Source organism: Carassius auratus, chromosome 49 (genome assembly GCF_003368295.1).
Source record: "Carassius auratus strain Wakin chromosome 49, ASM336829v1, whole genome shotgun sequence".
Taxonomy (NCBI): Eukaryota; Metazoa; Chordata; class Actinopteri; order Cypriniformes; family Cyprinidae; genus Carassius; species Carassius auratus.
In genome coordinates this window covers 12686165-12699126 of record NC_039291.1, presented here as the reverse complement: position 1 = coordinate 12699126, position 12962 = coordinate 12686165, and the positions used below count along the sequence as shown (strand labels likewise).

The 12962-nt window shown below is 36.2% G+C and overlaps 1 protein-coding gene across 2 annotated transcripts; it reads left to right on the top strand.

Annotated features, from left to right (window-relative positions):
- The first annotated feature begins 287 nt into the window (after positions 1-287).
- Positions 288-12155, top strand: LOC113066268 (wiskott-Aldrich syndrome protein family member 3-like). 2 transcript variants are annotated; one of them, XM_026238116.1, is made up of 9 exons: positions 288-406; positions 4613-4781; positions 6996-7130; positions 7450-7603; positions 8685-8802; positions 9583-9764; positions 9840-10094; positions 11029-11339; positions 11675-12155. In XM_026238116.1, the coding sequence occupies exons 2-9, from the start codon at positions 4649-4651 to the stop codon at positions 11830-11832; spliced, it is 1446 nt and encodes a 481-aa protein (XP_026093901.1). In that variant the 5' UTR covers positions 288-406; positions 4613-4648; the 3' UTR covers positions 11833-12155. The 2 variants fall into 2 exon arrangements, with proteins under 2 accessions (XP_026093901.1, XP_026093900.1); XM_026238115.1 differs by having other exon boundaries at positions 304-406; positions 4617-4781; positions 11675-11832.
- Positions 12156-12962: the final 807 nt, after the last annotated feature.

The following is a 12962-nucleotide window of genomic DNA, read 5'->3' as shown; positions in this document are numbered from 1 at the left end:
TTTTATACCCTCCTGTTTAGGGTATCTTCAATTCTATCTTTGCTTTTATGAGAAGCAGACTAACTTTTATTAACCATTTTGGTTGTTGTGTGTTTAAAACCCAGCTAAAATACCCAAATAAAGCCCGCCCTCACATAGCCGCCCTATCGTGAACTGGAATTTATATATTAACGGGAAATCTCTGTCAATCATCCTCAGCCACTCATCTGATAGGCTGATTGTGACAAATGGCAGCGCGTTAAATTCCTATTCTAAATGCTGATTGGTGCGAACAACCCAATAAGCCCCGCCCAAAGCGGATTGTTTGGAATGGTCAGATGGACCGATGGAGACACAGGATGGCGATCCGGACCGCTGAAAGCCTGGACATGTGAGCGAATATAATTTTCAGCAAAATTCACTTTTGGTAAGCATCAAAGATTTACTTATTTTCTCTAATGTAGTTATTTTTGTTATATTTGCAGTTTTTGGCGCTTTTGATAATAAATGGAACATGAGGTTTGGGTTTATAGTGGGATGTTTATTTTGATTCTTGTTTATTTATTGGTAATTAATAGCGAGATTAAGTTTAATTTATTATAATTGTTGATGTTTCTTTTTCTTTATTCTCTTATATTTATAATAATGTTACTATTGTTACAGGGACAAGCGTTGCGTGCCTTATAATACAATACGCCCTAAAAAAAAAGTTTCAATATTTTCAGTCAGTTAAGACCGAAAGAGCTCTTTTAGTAAACTGTTATCAAAGAAAATAATACATAACAGAATTCCGTAACTTTACATTGTGTTTAGTAATTAACAAACCCGAGAACTTAATGAATTCATCCCGAGAGTGTAGTCTATAAACAATATATGCATATATTGTATTTGTGATAAATACACGCTTACGCACGGGTTTGCAGCAATCTCACAAGCCTTCATCATGTATGACGTGATCCGTATTGAAATATTGATGTAGTCTCACGCGCAGAGATGCGCTGTAACGTTACTTCAGTTAGGAATAGCTAATGCATTGCCATCCTGTCGTTTCTACGTTTCAAAGGGCGTTTAGGAAGGGAATGCGTGTCTCCCTCGTTAGTTTGGACAGGATGTGGCCTCCTGTGGTCACGGGATGGGTCTGATGGACTTCAAAGCCTGACAGCAGCACTGAAGGAGCTGTAAACAGCTGGGATGCACCCTAATTATTGTGTATGTTTACATGTTATTCCAGCATCTCAAAGTGTCTGCTTCCGGTTATACACTCTCTTTACCATTTTCTTGAAGATGGGTGGTAGGTTGTATTTTGTCTGTCTGGAGTGTTCTTCATGTGTGTGGTTTTTGCAGTAGGCACAGACTTATGGAAAAAGAAGGCCACTGAAAAGGAGAGAGAGCCAGGAGTGCTTCTTTTATGTGAAGAAGAGCGAGGGGTGGGGTTGGTGGGGGTAACGGGTTTGGGGGAGGGAACAGAACATGCATGGGAGAGCTCCTCTGTTGCTGTGTGAACGGAGGGCTATTGTCCCGGGAACCTTTCAGAGTGGCTTCCCTGAGGTCCCCTGCCACTCGCCCTCCCCCATCATTTCTCCCTCTCATACTTTTCCCCCTTCACATTCACTCTTCTTTCTGGATTGCTCTTCCGTACATTTTCTGTTCTTCTCAGCCGAAATAGTTCACTTTCTTGTCTAACTGTCTTACAAGCTGCCTTTCGTGCCACTCATACTGGCATTCCCGTTTCTTTGTCTCCTCTGTGTCTCTGTGCCCCCCCTCCGGCGCGGTCTTAATTCAATGCACAATGTAATTAGTGTGGGTTGTGTCCATACTGCCGTGCCCTGCAGAATTACAATGCCACGGAGAGATGGTGCGCTTAATGAACACATTACAACACTCACAGACATGTACCTCATTAGATTACAACAACAGCAGTGTCTGAGTGCATGTGTGAGGCCTGATCATGGCACATTTGCGGTGAAGTTCAGGTTTCATTAGGTGGTAGCTTGAGCTAGTTTGTTGATGGTTTTCAGTTTTAAATGGGAAGTGAACAGGTTTGGCAGGCGGTGTGTAAGAACAATGGACTTTGTGACCACTTGCATGATGTTACTATGGTAAATGGTAAAAAAACAACAACAGTTCTTTTAAACGTGTTACACAACTGTTGTTCAGTTTCCAAGTGTGTTATGTGCAGGTCCACATGAATTATAACATGCATAGAATTTAAATACCCATCATTCACAGTGTTGCGTGAAGGTTTATTAAATGTAATGCATTTATTTGCCTTTCAGATATATGTGTGACCATGTATTTTATGTAATTCCACAAATTTGACCATATTTATTCAATCTATTTTGTAGAATTTGGTCATTCTCAGTGTTGCGTTATGTTTGTTATATTTTTTGACCAGTTTTGTTAATGCTTAAAGCTGCCTTTTGGCTGTATTTAACATATTTTACCTTTTATAAATCCATTTTACATAATTCAGATTTTCCCATATATGAATCCATCTTTTACTGAATTTTGTCATTCACAATGTTTACGTCAATTAAATGTTTTGCCAAGTTAATAATGTTTTTAGTTGTCTTTCAGCTGCAACTTATATATAATTTATAAACATAAAATCATGAAAAAAAATGCCATTCATAATGTTGCATGTACATTTATTCAATGTTTTGGCTAATCTAATAATCCTTTTTGCTGCCTTTCAGCACATATTTAACCATATATAAAACACATTTTATGAAATCCTGCAGATCTTCCTACAAAATCAGCAAACCAGAAAAGGTGGAAAAGTCAGTGGATTGCATGTGTGCCTGGTTTCATGGAGTAGACCGAGGTTGCATTCATAGTTATGTTTAGATTGTAAAAGCGTGATTTGAGAGGAAATAAGCAGTTACATAGTAGTTATGTAAGTGTTGTGATTGTGTGCAAATGGAATTGCTTTACACCACTACTGCATCATTGTTCTGGCTGTTTGGGACGACAGGAAGTTGGAGATGTGACACAGAGAGGAACAGGAAGCGGAGAGTTGGGTGTGGAGCTGGAAAACAGGAAGCAGGGACACAGGCAGATAAGATGACCTCCGAGATGTTGTCCCACCATCCCTTTGTTCTTGTCCATAATCTTTGACTTTCACCCCCCTCCCCAGCCAATCACACAGCAGATGGCCTCTCAGCTGGCCAATCACTGTGGGGGTTATTCTTTCACAGATGGGAGCATTTTGTCATGGTGTCCAGTTGAACCAGATGACATGGCTTAGTTAGGCTACTTATGAGACGGATGAGAATCTTTGCACAACATTTGTGTCATACATAGACGTAAAGTAGCTAACAGTTATAATACGGATAATATTATAAAATATGGTTTGACTGCTTTGCATGTCAGGCAATATTTAACATCAGTATATAAACTGTATTTAACATAAATAAATACACATAAGACAATTTTTACATGACTTTGCTTATTCACTAAATCAAATATTTTTTATTAGTATTGTTATTATTCTGGCTCCGTTTAATACACTTTTTACTTTTTTGTTATGATGTCCAATATAAGGTAAATATGGGGAAAATATTAATAAATATTTAAAATAAATAATGAATAAGAATGAAACATACGGGGAGAGAAAGAAACTCATATTGTATTATATTTAATGTCGATTGTAAACTTTTTTTTTTATTTTTTTTTTAAAGAAGTCTCTTATAATCAAGGCTGCATTTATTTGATGAAAAATGCGATAAAACAGTAACATTGTGAAATATTTCTACAATTTCAAATTGCTGTTTTGTTTTAATTCATTTTATAATGCAAATTATTCTTGTGACGGAAAAGTTAAATTACTCCAGTCATTCTCACATGATCCTTTAGAAATCATTCTAATATGCTGATTTGTTGCTCAAGAAATTAAAATTTAGTGTATATAATTCTGAAATGATCATTTTGGAATTTTGACTCAAAATAATTCAGTATAATTTTAAATATAAGAACAAACAATTAAGAAAATTTGAAAGCTAGATCATGTATCCCTATAATCAATTAAAATTAAGTTTATAAATAAAAAAACTAAAATGTAAGCATATAGGAATATTAATGTGCAAAACCATCAACATGCAAACCCTTCAATTCAGTAGACTAATGATTAGAATTGAGAATGTCATCTGTTTCCTTGAAGCAAATGATCAGCTTGCATCTCTTGTTGACAGCTGGGCAGCTCGGATGATGAACGGGATTACTTTGACGGTATCTTCTTTTCTTGATGCTTTCTAATCCTTCCGCACTAGGCTGCTCGTGAAGGGAGTTATAGTCTGTGTTTGTGTTTGTGTTGGAACGGATTGAGCTGCATTTGTGCTGAACGTTAGGAACGTGATTTCAGAGTCAGAGGTCAGTATGGGTTTTGAACAGTGTAAGAGGGTTAACCAAAATCTGAGTAACTCCGTTCCCTTTTCCTGATCTCTGGCTGTCCCAGTTTCATTTGAACATTCACTTTCTCTCGATGTGTGGGTGTCTGTTATATAAAATGAGCTTCATCCAAATACAGTTGAAAATGGAGTAAACATGATGGATGGACCTTGCCTTCCCACTTCAGCATTAGTCTGTGCACGTGTGTGTTTTTAAATACAGTGTTTGTGTTTTTTTTTCTGGGCAGGTAGAGTGCGCTGTGGCTGTATAAGGGGCAGCAGTCATGCCGCTGGTGAAGAGGAACATTGAGCCCAGGCACCTGTGCCGCGGGGTGTTACCGGAGGGTATCGGGAGTGAGCTGGAGTGTGTGATGAACAACACACTCTCTGCCATCATACGCCAACTCAGCAGTCTCAGTGAGTTTCTCAGTCACTTTGTTTTGGGATGTTATTTGGAAATTTTAATTTCTATTGATTGTTGATTGAAGCTAATTAGCATAAGGAAGGACTAATCCTAATACAAAATTAAACATTGAGCAACTAAAGTTGAGTTACAATGACTGTTTTGTTATTGTTTTTTTTGTTTTTTTTGCTGTACTAATATGAAAGGTGTGCCTTTAATAAAGAATAAAATAGTATACTAGTGTCTGTAAAGTTTTTGAAGGAGGTTCTCACCAAAGCTGCATTAATTTGATCAAAAATACAGAAATAAAAATCAATAATAATGTGCAATATTGTTGTCGTTTAAGATAACTCTTTTATAATTTAAAATGTTTTTTTAGCAGTTGTTACACCAGTCTTCATTGTCACATGATCTTACAGAAATCGTTCTAAAATGCTGATTTGCTGCTCAATAAACATTTATTACTATTATCAACATTGAAAATATTCTTCTGCGCAATATTTTGTGTGTATTCAATTGTTTCCAAGATTCTTTGATTATTGGAAAGTTTATAAGAACAACATGTATTTGAAATAGAAATATTTTGTAGTGTGACAAAGTCTATATAGAAGTCTTTGTTGTCACTTTACTGTCACCATCATCAATTTTAGCACATTCTTGTGAAATAAAAATGAATAAGAATAAAATAATCTTACTAACACCAAACTTTTAAATAATATGATATATTAGAACAGCATAAATATGTAATTTAATGTCTTTGTGAACAATTTGTTCCCGCAAAAGGGATTTGTTGTTTTCTTACACATCATTACATTGCTCTTAAACTTCCATTTCTTATTCATTTAGAAAATTGGTTTGTTTTTCCATTCTGTGTTCTCTATAATTCAGTGGTCCAGTGGTTTATTCAGCTCACAATGCAAGAGAGAATCTCCTTAATAATAATTCCTTTTGACTCACGGGACCCTCCGACTACATTACATAAGACCATTATCTCGAAAACATGTCTTCTGAATCGGAAAGTCTCTCGTTGTATATCCAGCTACTGATTTGCCCATCCATCCATCTGTCCTCTGTTGTTTTTTCCATCCACCTGTTCAGTTCCATAACTCCCCAGCTGACCCCTGAAATCTCCTCAAGTGTCTTTACTGTGCCTCTGCTAGTGGTGTTTAGTAGATGTCTGTAGAAAGAGAGGGCCTTTCAGTTGCAGCTGTGTGGATTAAATATAAATGACAGCCCATTGGACTTAAAGGCAGAGCTGTAGACAATTTGTGCGTGTGACAAAAATAGCGTGTGTATGTCTGGAAACATGCTTTCATGTGTTTGTGGGTATAGAACTGGAAACAAGTGTAAGTGTGTTATCTGTGGTAAATGTATATATAGGTGTGTGTATGTATGTGTGCACACTGGGTCATAGGCCAGGAACTTGTAAGGAACAGACACTCTTCCTTCCTGTAAATACTTTACTGTGTGCTTTTGCTTTACACGCAGTTATTAATAGCTTCAGTTGAGGTGAAAAAATTATATGTTAAAAACACGGCCCAATGTACCATATTAATATGAAGGAATTTTGTCTTGATTTTTCACTCTGATTTTATTCACAAAGGGTTGAAGGAAATATCTGTAAAAACAGAAAATATACTAGTAATTTTCTACCAGGACATTATCCGGTTATTTTGTTTTTTACAATGCATGTTTTCTTGAACTGCCGCAGAATGTAAACATAGCTTATTTATATTTTCTGTCCTTAAAACCCTGTATTTTCTGAATTTTGTGTTTGTGAAACCTCAGATTTTAATAACAATATATTTTAATATAGCTAGGTAATAATATATAGTGTGGATTAATCCTTTTAAGTTAATTAATACAGTGGGTATAGGAAATAATTATCCCCCTTTAAAATAATCACATTTTGTTGCTTTGCAGTCTGAAATGACATTTTCAAATCCATACTAATTTACAATGGAAAAAAAATAAATAATGTTTTGTGTGGAAATTATTCATGTACATATTTACACAAATTACAGTGGTGAAGCTGTTGTCATGTAATTTCCACCACAACAAACAGTTTTGCCCCTAATACCGTCTTATTGAAAGTTTGTGTACTTGTTTACCAAGGTAAAAAAGTGTTTTTACGCAGAAAATATCTATTAAAGATATTCATATTACATAAAATATATTCCTTTTTCCCCACAAATGAAAACATTGTCTTATCTCCTCTCATTTGAAAGGTAAACATGCTGAAGACATATTCGGAGAGCTCTTCAACGAGGCAAATATGTTCTATTTGCGGGTGAACTCTCTGCAGGATCGGATTGATCGACTTGCAGTCAAGGTCACCCAGCTGGACTCAACCGTCGAGGAGGGTGAGTCTGTTTCTGGGAAACAAGGGCTCGGGATCGTTCCTCAATACATGGTGACCGCCAGCATCTCACTTTGTCCCAAAAACAAATCTCTGAGGTTACATAGCTCCAGTGTGAGATCAATAACGAAAATCAGCAAAAAATAAATAATGCAAAAATGTCATGCACCCCACGTCTCGTTTACGTTCCTCTATTACCCACACCAAAGCATGCACTCACATCTCTATTTACAATTAAAAGATCAATACTGGAGTTTACTTTACACAATCTGGAGAGCAGGTGTAATCAATCTCTCCCTCTCTCTCTGCTTCACCCTGTGCAGTCTCTCTTCAGGACATAAACATGAGGAAGGCTTTTAAAAGCTCCAGGGTACAGGACCAGCAGGAGCTGTCCAAGAGCAGCATACCAAACCCCGTGATGGAGATGTACAATCTGAGTGATAAACCACCTCCTCTTAATAATCTCTCACGCTACAGGTACGTGTACATGTTTGAGTTTACAGAACCAAATGTCACCACAAGGACAGTTAAACCTGAGATCTCTCATATTGTGGAAATATGTTTGTTTTAATCAATAATACTAAATATTTAACATGCAATCAAACGCTTTTGTTTTGTTTTTAATTTTTAATTTATTCTCAAACAACAACAACATTATAATGCATTTTATTATTCATTCAATCTTTATGAATTATATAAATGTTTGGCATTCAGTATTTGTATATTTGTGTATTAAATTGTTATTGGTCTTATCTCCGTCTGTGTAATCATATATAGCCAGCTGTGTTTATTCCTGTCATCAGAAAATAAGAGCAAGCAAAGCAGCTCTGATACAGCATTTCCTTTAATCCCTAAAACCTAAGCTTGCTTTAATCTAAAACATATACATTATTCTTTTACTGCCTTGTCAGATTAGACCGGTAAGACAATACCATAGAATATACCAGAAATACATTAAATATTAATGCTTTCCCAAAATAATAGGTATTAGAAGTATGTATTAAAAAAAACGTAACAATTTAGTGCATGAACATAGATGGATGTATGGAATTTTTTTTTCTTTTAAAGTCTCTTTAAGGAATATAGAGCAGTGATGAATACTTAAAGCTGGCAGATGTAGTTCATGTGAGCGCTAGTTCTCAAGGTAGAGAATGTGGGCCACTCATGAATATTTAAACAGATCTAATGCAGAATGTGTGGAGGGAATGTTTCAAGGGACAGTGGCTGCACTCTGACTCATCTTTTTCTGTCTGTTCAACTGAATGTGGTTTACAGAGTTGTTGGTGATTTTGCATAAATGATTAATGGCCAATTAATAGCACTAAAAGCAGCCAGTCAGAAAAATGCATTAAAATGCTTTAATAATCATTTTCTCATCTGAAGAGGTCCATAAAAGCAGTCTTGCAACCGGCTTTTTGAATGGGAACGGTTACATAAATGTATCTGGAGTCAATTTAACAACCTTCTTTGTTTTATTGATTAATTGAGAAAAAGTATTTAAAATAGCTTTTAATAATAAAAATCTATTGGAATTTTTTATTTTTATTTTTTGCCATAGAGATGACGGTAAAGAAGGGCTGAAGTTCTACACTGACCCCTCATACTTCTTTGACCTGTGGAAGGAGAAGATGCTACAGGACACAGAAGACAAGAGGAAAGAGAAGAGAAGACAGAAGGTTCTTTCTTTCTTTAAAGGAAATTCATATTTTATTTAGCAAGGATGCATTAAAATGATTAAAAGTGACAGTAAAGACATTTAAAATGTAAAAAAAAAAAAATCTTTTGAGCTTCTATTCATCAAAGAAATCATTTAGCAGCACAACTGTTTTCAACATTAATAATAATAAGAAATGTTTATTGTGAGAACCAAATCAGCTGGAGAATGATTTCTGTAGGATCATGAAAATTCAGCTTTTCCTTCACAGGAATAAAATAAAATTTTTAATATATATATATATATATATATATATATATATATATAAATATAAATAGAAAGCTAATTTAAGTTGTAATAATATATAATGTTTTTTATTAAATAAATACAGCCTTGCTTAGCATGAGTGTCTTCCTTTTAACAATATTTACAGTGGGTATAAAAAAAAAATCACATTCTGTTGCTTTGCAGTCGGAAATGAAGACAGACACAGTTTTTGTTTTATCCAGCTGTATTTACTCTGTGCAACTTATCACATCCAAGTGAAAGATATAGCACCAACATGTCAGGAAAAAAATAAATAAATAAATACTGACTCCAAACTTACTTGCACTGTATGGTGAAAAATTGACAAACTCCCTCGACATAAATGTATATTAAAAATCAAGTATATTCTGACTAGCTGTGATTGCATCCCATTATGCAGCATTATGCTGAACCTAATTATACATAGTATTATAGTCATTCATGAGGTCATATGTGATAATTAAACATCTCTTTCTGACTTGATACTTTGCGACAGGAGCAGAGGCGTTGTGTGGACGGCACACTGCAGAGAGAGGTGAAGAAGGTGCGTAAAGCAAGAAACCGCAGGCAGGAATGGAACATGATGGCCTTCGATAAAGAACTGAGACCTGACCATCGACATTCCCACACTGTGCACAGAGGAGGCTCTACGGAGGGCACCATGTCTCCGGAGCACAGGTAACACAGATTACATGCACTTGATTGCAGATATATAAACTCAGTTTCATCTAATCTGATTCATAATTCATGCAGGTTTCATGGAGATCATGCAGATCATGGTTATCTCTCTATGGCCAACCATGCTGGTCATGCCCACACTTACTCAGGGCCTCCACCCAGTATGGCGGCCCTGTCAGCTCATAGTCACATGACCATGGACCAGGATTACCGAGGAGGGTCTATGGCGTACCGTTCTGGCACACTGGGTCGTCCGCACCAGGCTCCGCCCCCTCCACCAGCATCAAACAGCATTAATGGTTCTGTGACCCTCCCATCTGTCGACTACAGGTTTGTCATTTTTATTTAGATTAATCATTTAATTTGACTTTTCATGAGATATATGTCATAAAAAAACAAACTGTTTGTCTATACCAGGGGGTTTCAAACCACAGAGCTAGGGGGTCCACAGGAAATTTGAGAGAAATACATCTTTTACAAGATGTATTTTTTAGGGCTGTCAAAATTAATATGTGCTATTTATTTATTTATTTTTATTTATTTTTTTCCCCAAATTTGATAATATAACTATTACATTATATTAGTTTCTAATGATTTAGAAATTATGAAATAAAAAAGGTATACAATTTTTCATTAGTTTTGCAAATACATCTTTAATATATATAAATTATTTTTGTATATTACATTTATATACATGTGTGTATGTGTGTGTATATATATATATATATTACATGCATTACATCACAAAATATACCTAACCTAATTATAATAATGATACTATATTATATGTAATCTAATAAAGATGTTCTCAACAGTAAATATTTTCTAAAATAAAATATTGAGCATTTAAATATAAAAGCCACTTATTTAATTTTGATAATATGTCGTCTCTCTAATATAATAAGAATAATAATATTATAAAAAATTAAAACAATTATAGAAATGATATTATAATTATATTATAAAATATACTAGTTTTTAATATTTTAAATGTTTTTTTGTTTTAATTTTAGTTAAAATTATAGTCATTTTTAGTAGCTTTTTTGTATGTCTATGCATTCTTTTTTAGTTTTAGTTAACCCTGCATCAGAAAGTTTGAAAATCCCTGCACATGCACATTCTGCCACCTAATGGTCAACATGTTTGTGACAAGGATTCATGATTTTACTATGCAAGTTTACCTTTTAATTTTGAGTTTATAAAGTATCGATTTATGTTGCATGACATGAAAAAGCATGATTTAATTTCCTTCTTCTCTTGACAGTGTGGATTACATGAATTCAGGAGCGCCGCCTCCACCACCAGCTGTTATCCCATCAGCACAAACTGCTTTTGCTATGCCGCCCATGGGATCGGTCCCACCTCCAGGTCATCTAGGACCAATGGGAGCAGTTGCTGGCTATGCCCCACCCATTCCACCTACCTCTGGACCAATGGCTGTCCCTCCTCCACCAGTAGCCCCACCCCCTCCCCCTGGTGCAGCTCAATCCATCACTCCCAAACGACCCCCTGTTCCTAATGAGGCCCAGCCCACAAATGATGCCCGCAGCGACCTGCTCTCAGCTATAAGAATGGGTACGAAGTGAAGTATTTTTATATAAATTACAGCAGTGCATAATTTATCACATTGTGAACTAGATAAACAATCAATGCATGAATCAAACTACTGACAATTTCTGTTTTCCACGCATCCTTTTCTTATTATATCCCAGCATGGGGGCAGAAACAAATCATATAGAGCAGTGAAATAACTTCCTGTAACATTAACTTCTCCTCCTACACTTCAGCTCCACTGATTCACTCATTTGCATTAAGTTAAACTTCCGTAAACTCTGTTGATTTGCCGGAGATGTCCAGATCGCATCACGTACATCAGTTGTTAAATGTGTTTATGCTTGTTTGAACTGCAGGTATCCAGCTGAAAAAAGTTCAAGAGCAGCAGGAGCAGCAGGCGAAACGTGAGCCGGTGGGCAATGACGTCGCAACTATCTTGTCTCGCCGCATTGCTGTGGAATACAGTGACTCTGAGGACGAATCTGAGCTTGAGGACAATGACTGGTCTGACTAAAACAATACTAATGCACAAAATACACAGACACTCACTTTCTTATTCACCTGCGGATGTAAGCATTGCATTTCCCATACACACAATCATCTTGTACAGTGTGCATTTTAGGCGTGATATGCCTAAATTGTTTTCCCTCAGTTACCATGTATGATGCTTTTTGCATTTTTCTAATGCTTTTTAAAGCAACACTTGTTAATAAATTACCGTATTTTTCAGACTATAAGTCACACCTGAGTATAAGTCGCATCAGTCCAAAAATACGTCATGACAAGGAAAAAAACATATATAAGTCACACCAGACTATAAGTCGCATTTATTTAGAACCAAGCACCAAGAGAAAACATTACCGTCTGCAGCCGCGAGAGGGCGCTCTTTGCTGCTCAGTGTAGACTACAGGAGCATTGAGCAGCATAGAGCGCCCTCTGGCGGCTGCAGACGGTAATGTTTTCTCTTGGTTCATGTCTCTTAGTTCACTTCTCTTGGTTCATGTCAAATTAATTTTGATAAATAAGTCGCACCTGACTATAAGTCGCAGGACCAGCCAAACTATGAAAAAAAAGTGCGACTTATAGTCCGGAAAATACGTTATATGGACATACTGTATGTAGTGAATAGCAACTCAAACTACAGATAAACAAGCATGTTGAGGTCAGAAGTTTCTGCATGAATGTTTCTATGTATGTTGAGAAACATTGGGGTCAGTGATTATACTTGTGTGAACTGACCTGAGGGATCTGATTAAACTACCTGAAATGTGTTCGCTCAGTGATGTCTGGTTTCTGCGTGCATGTGTGGCAGTTGCCACAATAAAAAATCAGACGAATCACATTAAAACGCTCTCTGTTCCTGCCCGGAGTGCCTTCGTCATGGAAACAGGACAGTTTTGATTCCGAGACTCCTGTCTCCATGGGAACAGTACAGCTGAGATTGGGAATCGCCATGGCAACAGTGGATTTGAGGCACGCGGCCAAATGATGTGCGAGTGTGAATAAACCCAGGCGAGGATATTTTTAATGCACCGCACATTCTTTTTAATACAAAATTAACAAGATCTCTTTGTTCATTAAACTAACCAAAGCAATAAAAGTTTACAACCAACACCTTGGAAAAATATACCACACGTTAACACA

Bases quoted from the DNA above. Each gene is read 5' to 3' on its own strand.
- LOC113066268 (XM_026238116.1), top strand. From the start codon at position 4,649: ATGCCGCTGGTGAAGAGGAACATTGAGCCCAGGCACCTGTGCCGCGGG. The intron at 9,765-9,839 runs GTAACACAGATT...TAATTCATGCAG, and splicing joins ACCATGTCTCCGGAGCACAG to GTTTCATGGAGATCATGCAG. The intron at 10,095-11,028 runs GTTTGTCATTTT...TTCTCTTGACAG, and splicing joins CTCCCATCTGTCGACTACAG to TGTGGATTACATGAATTCAG.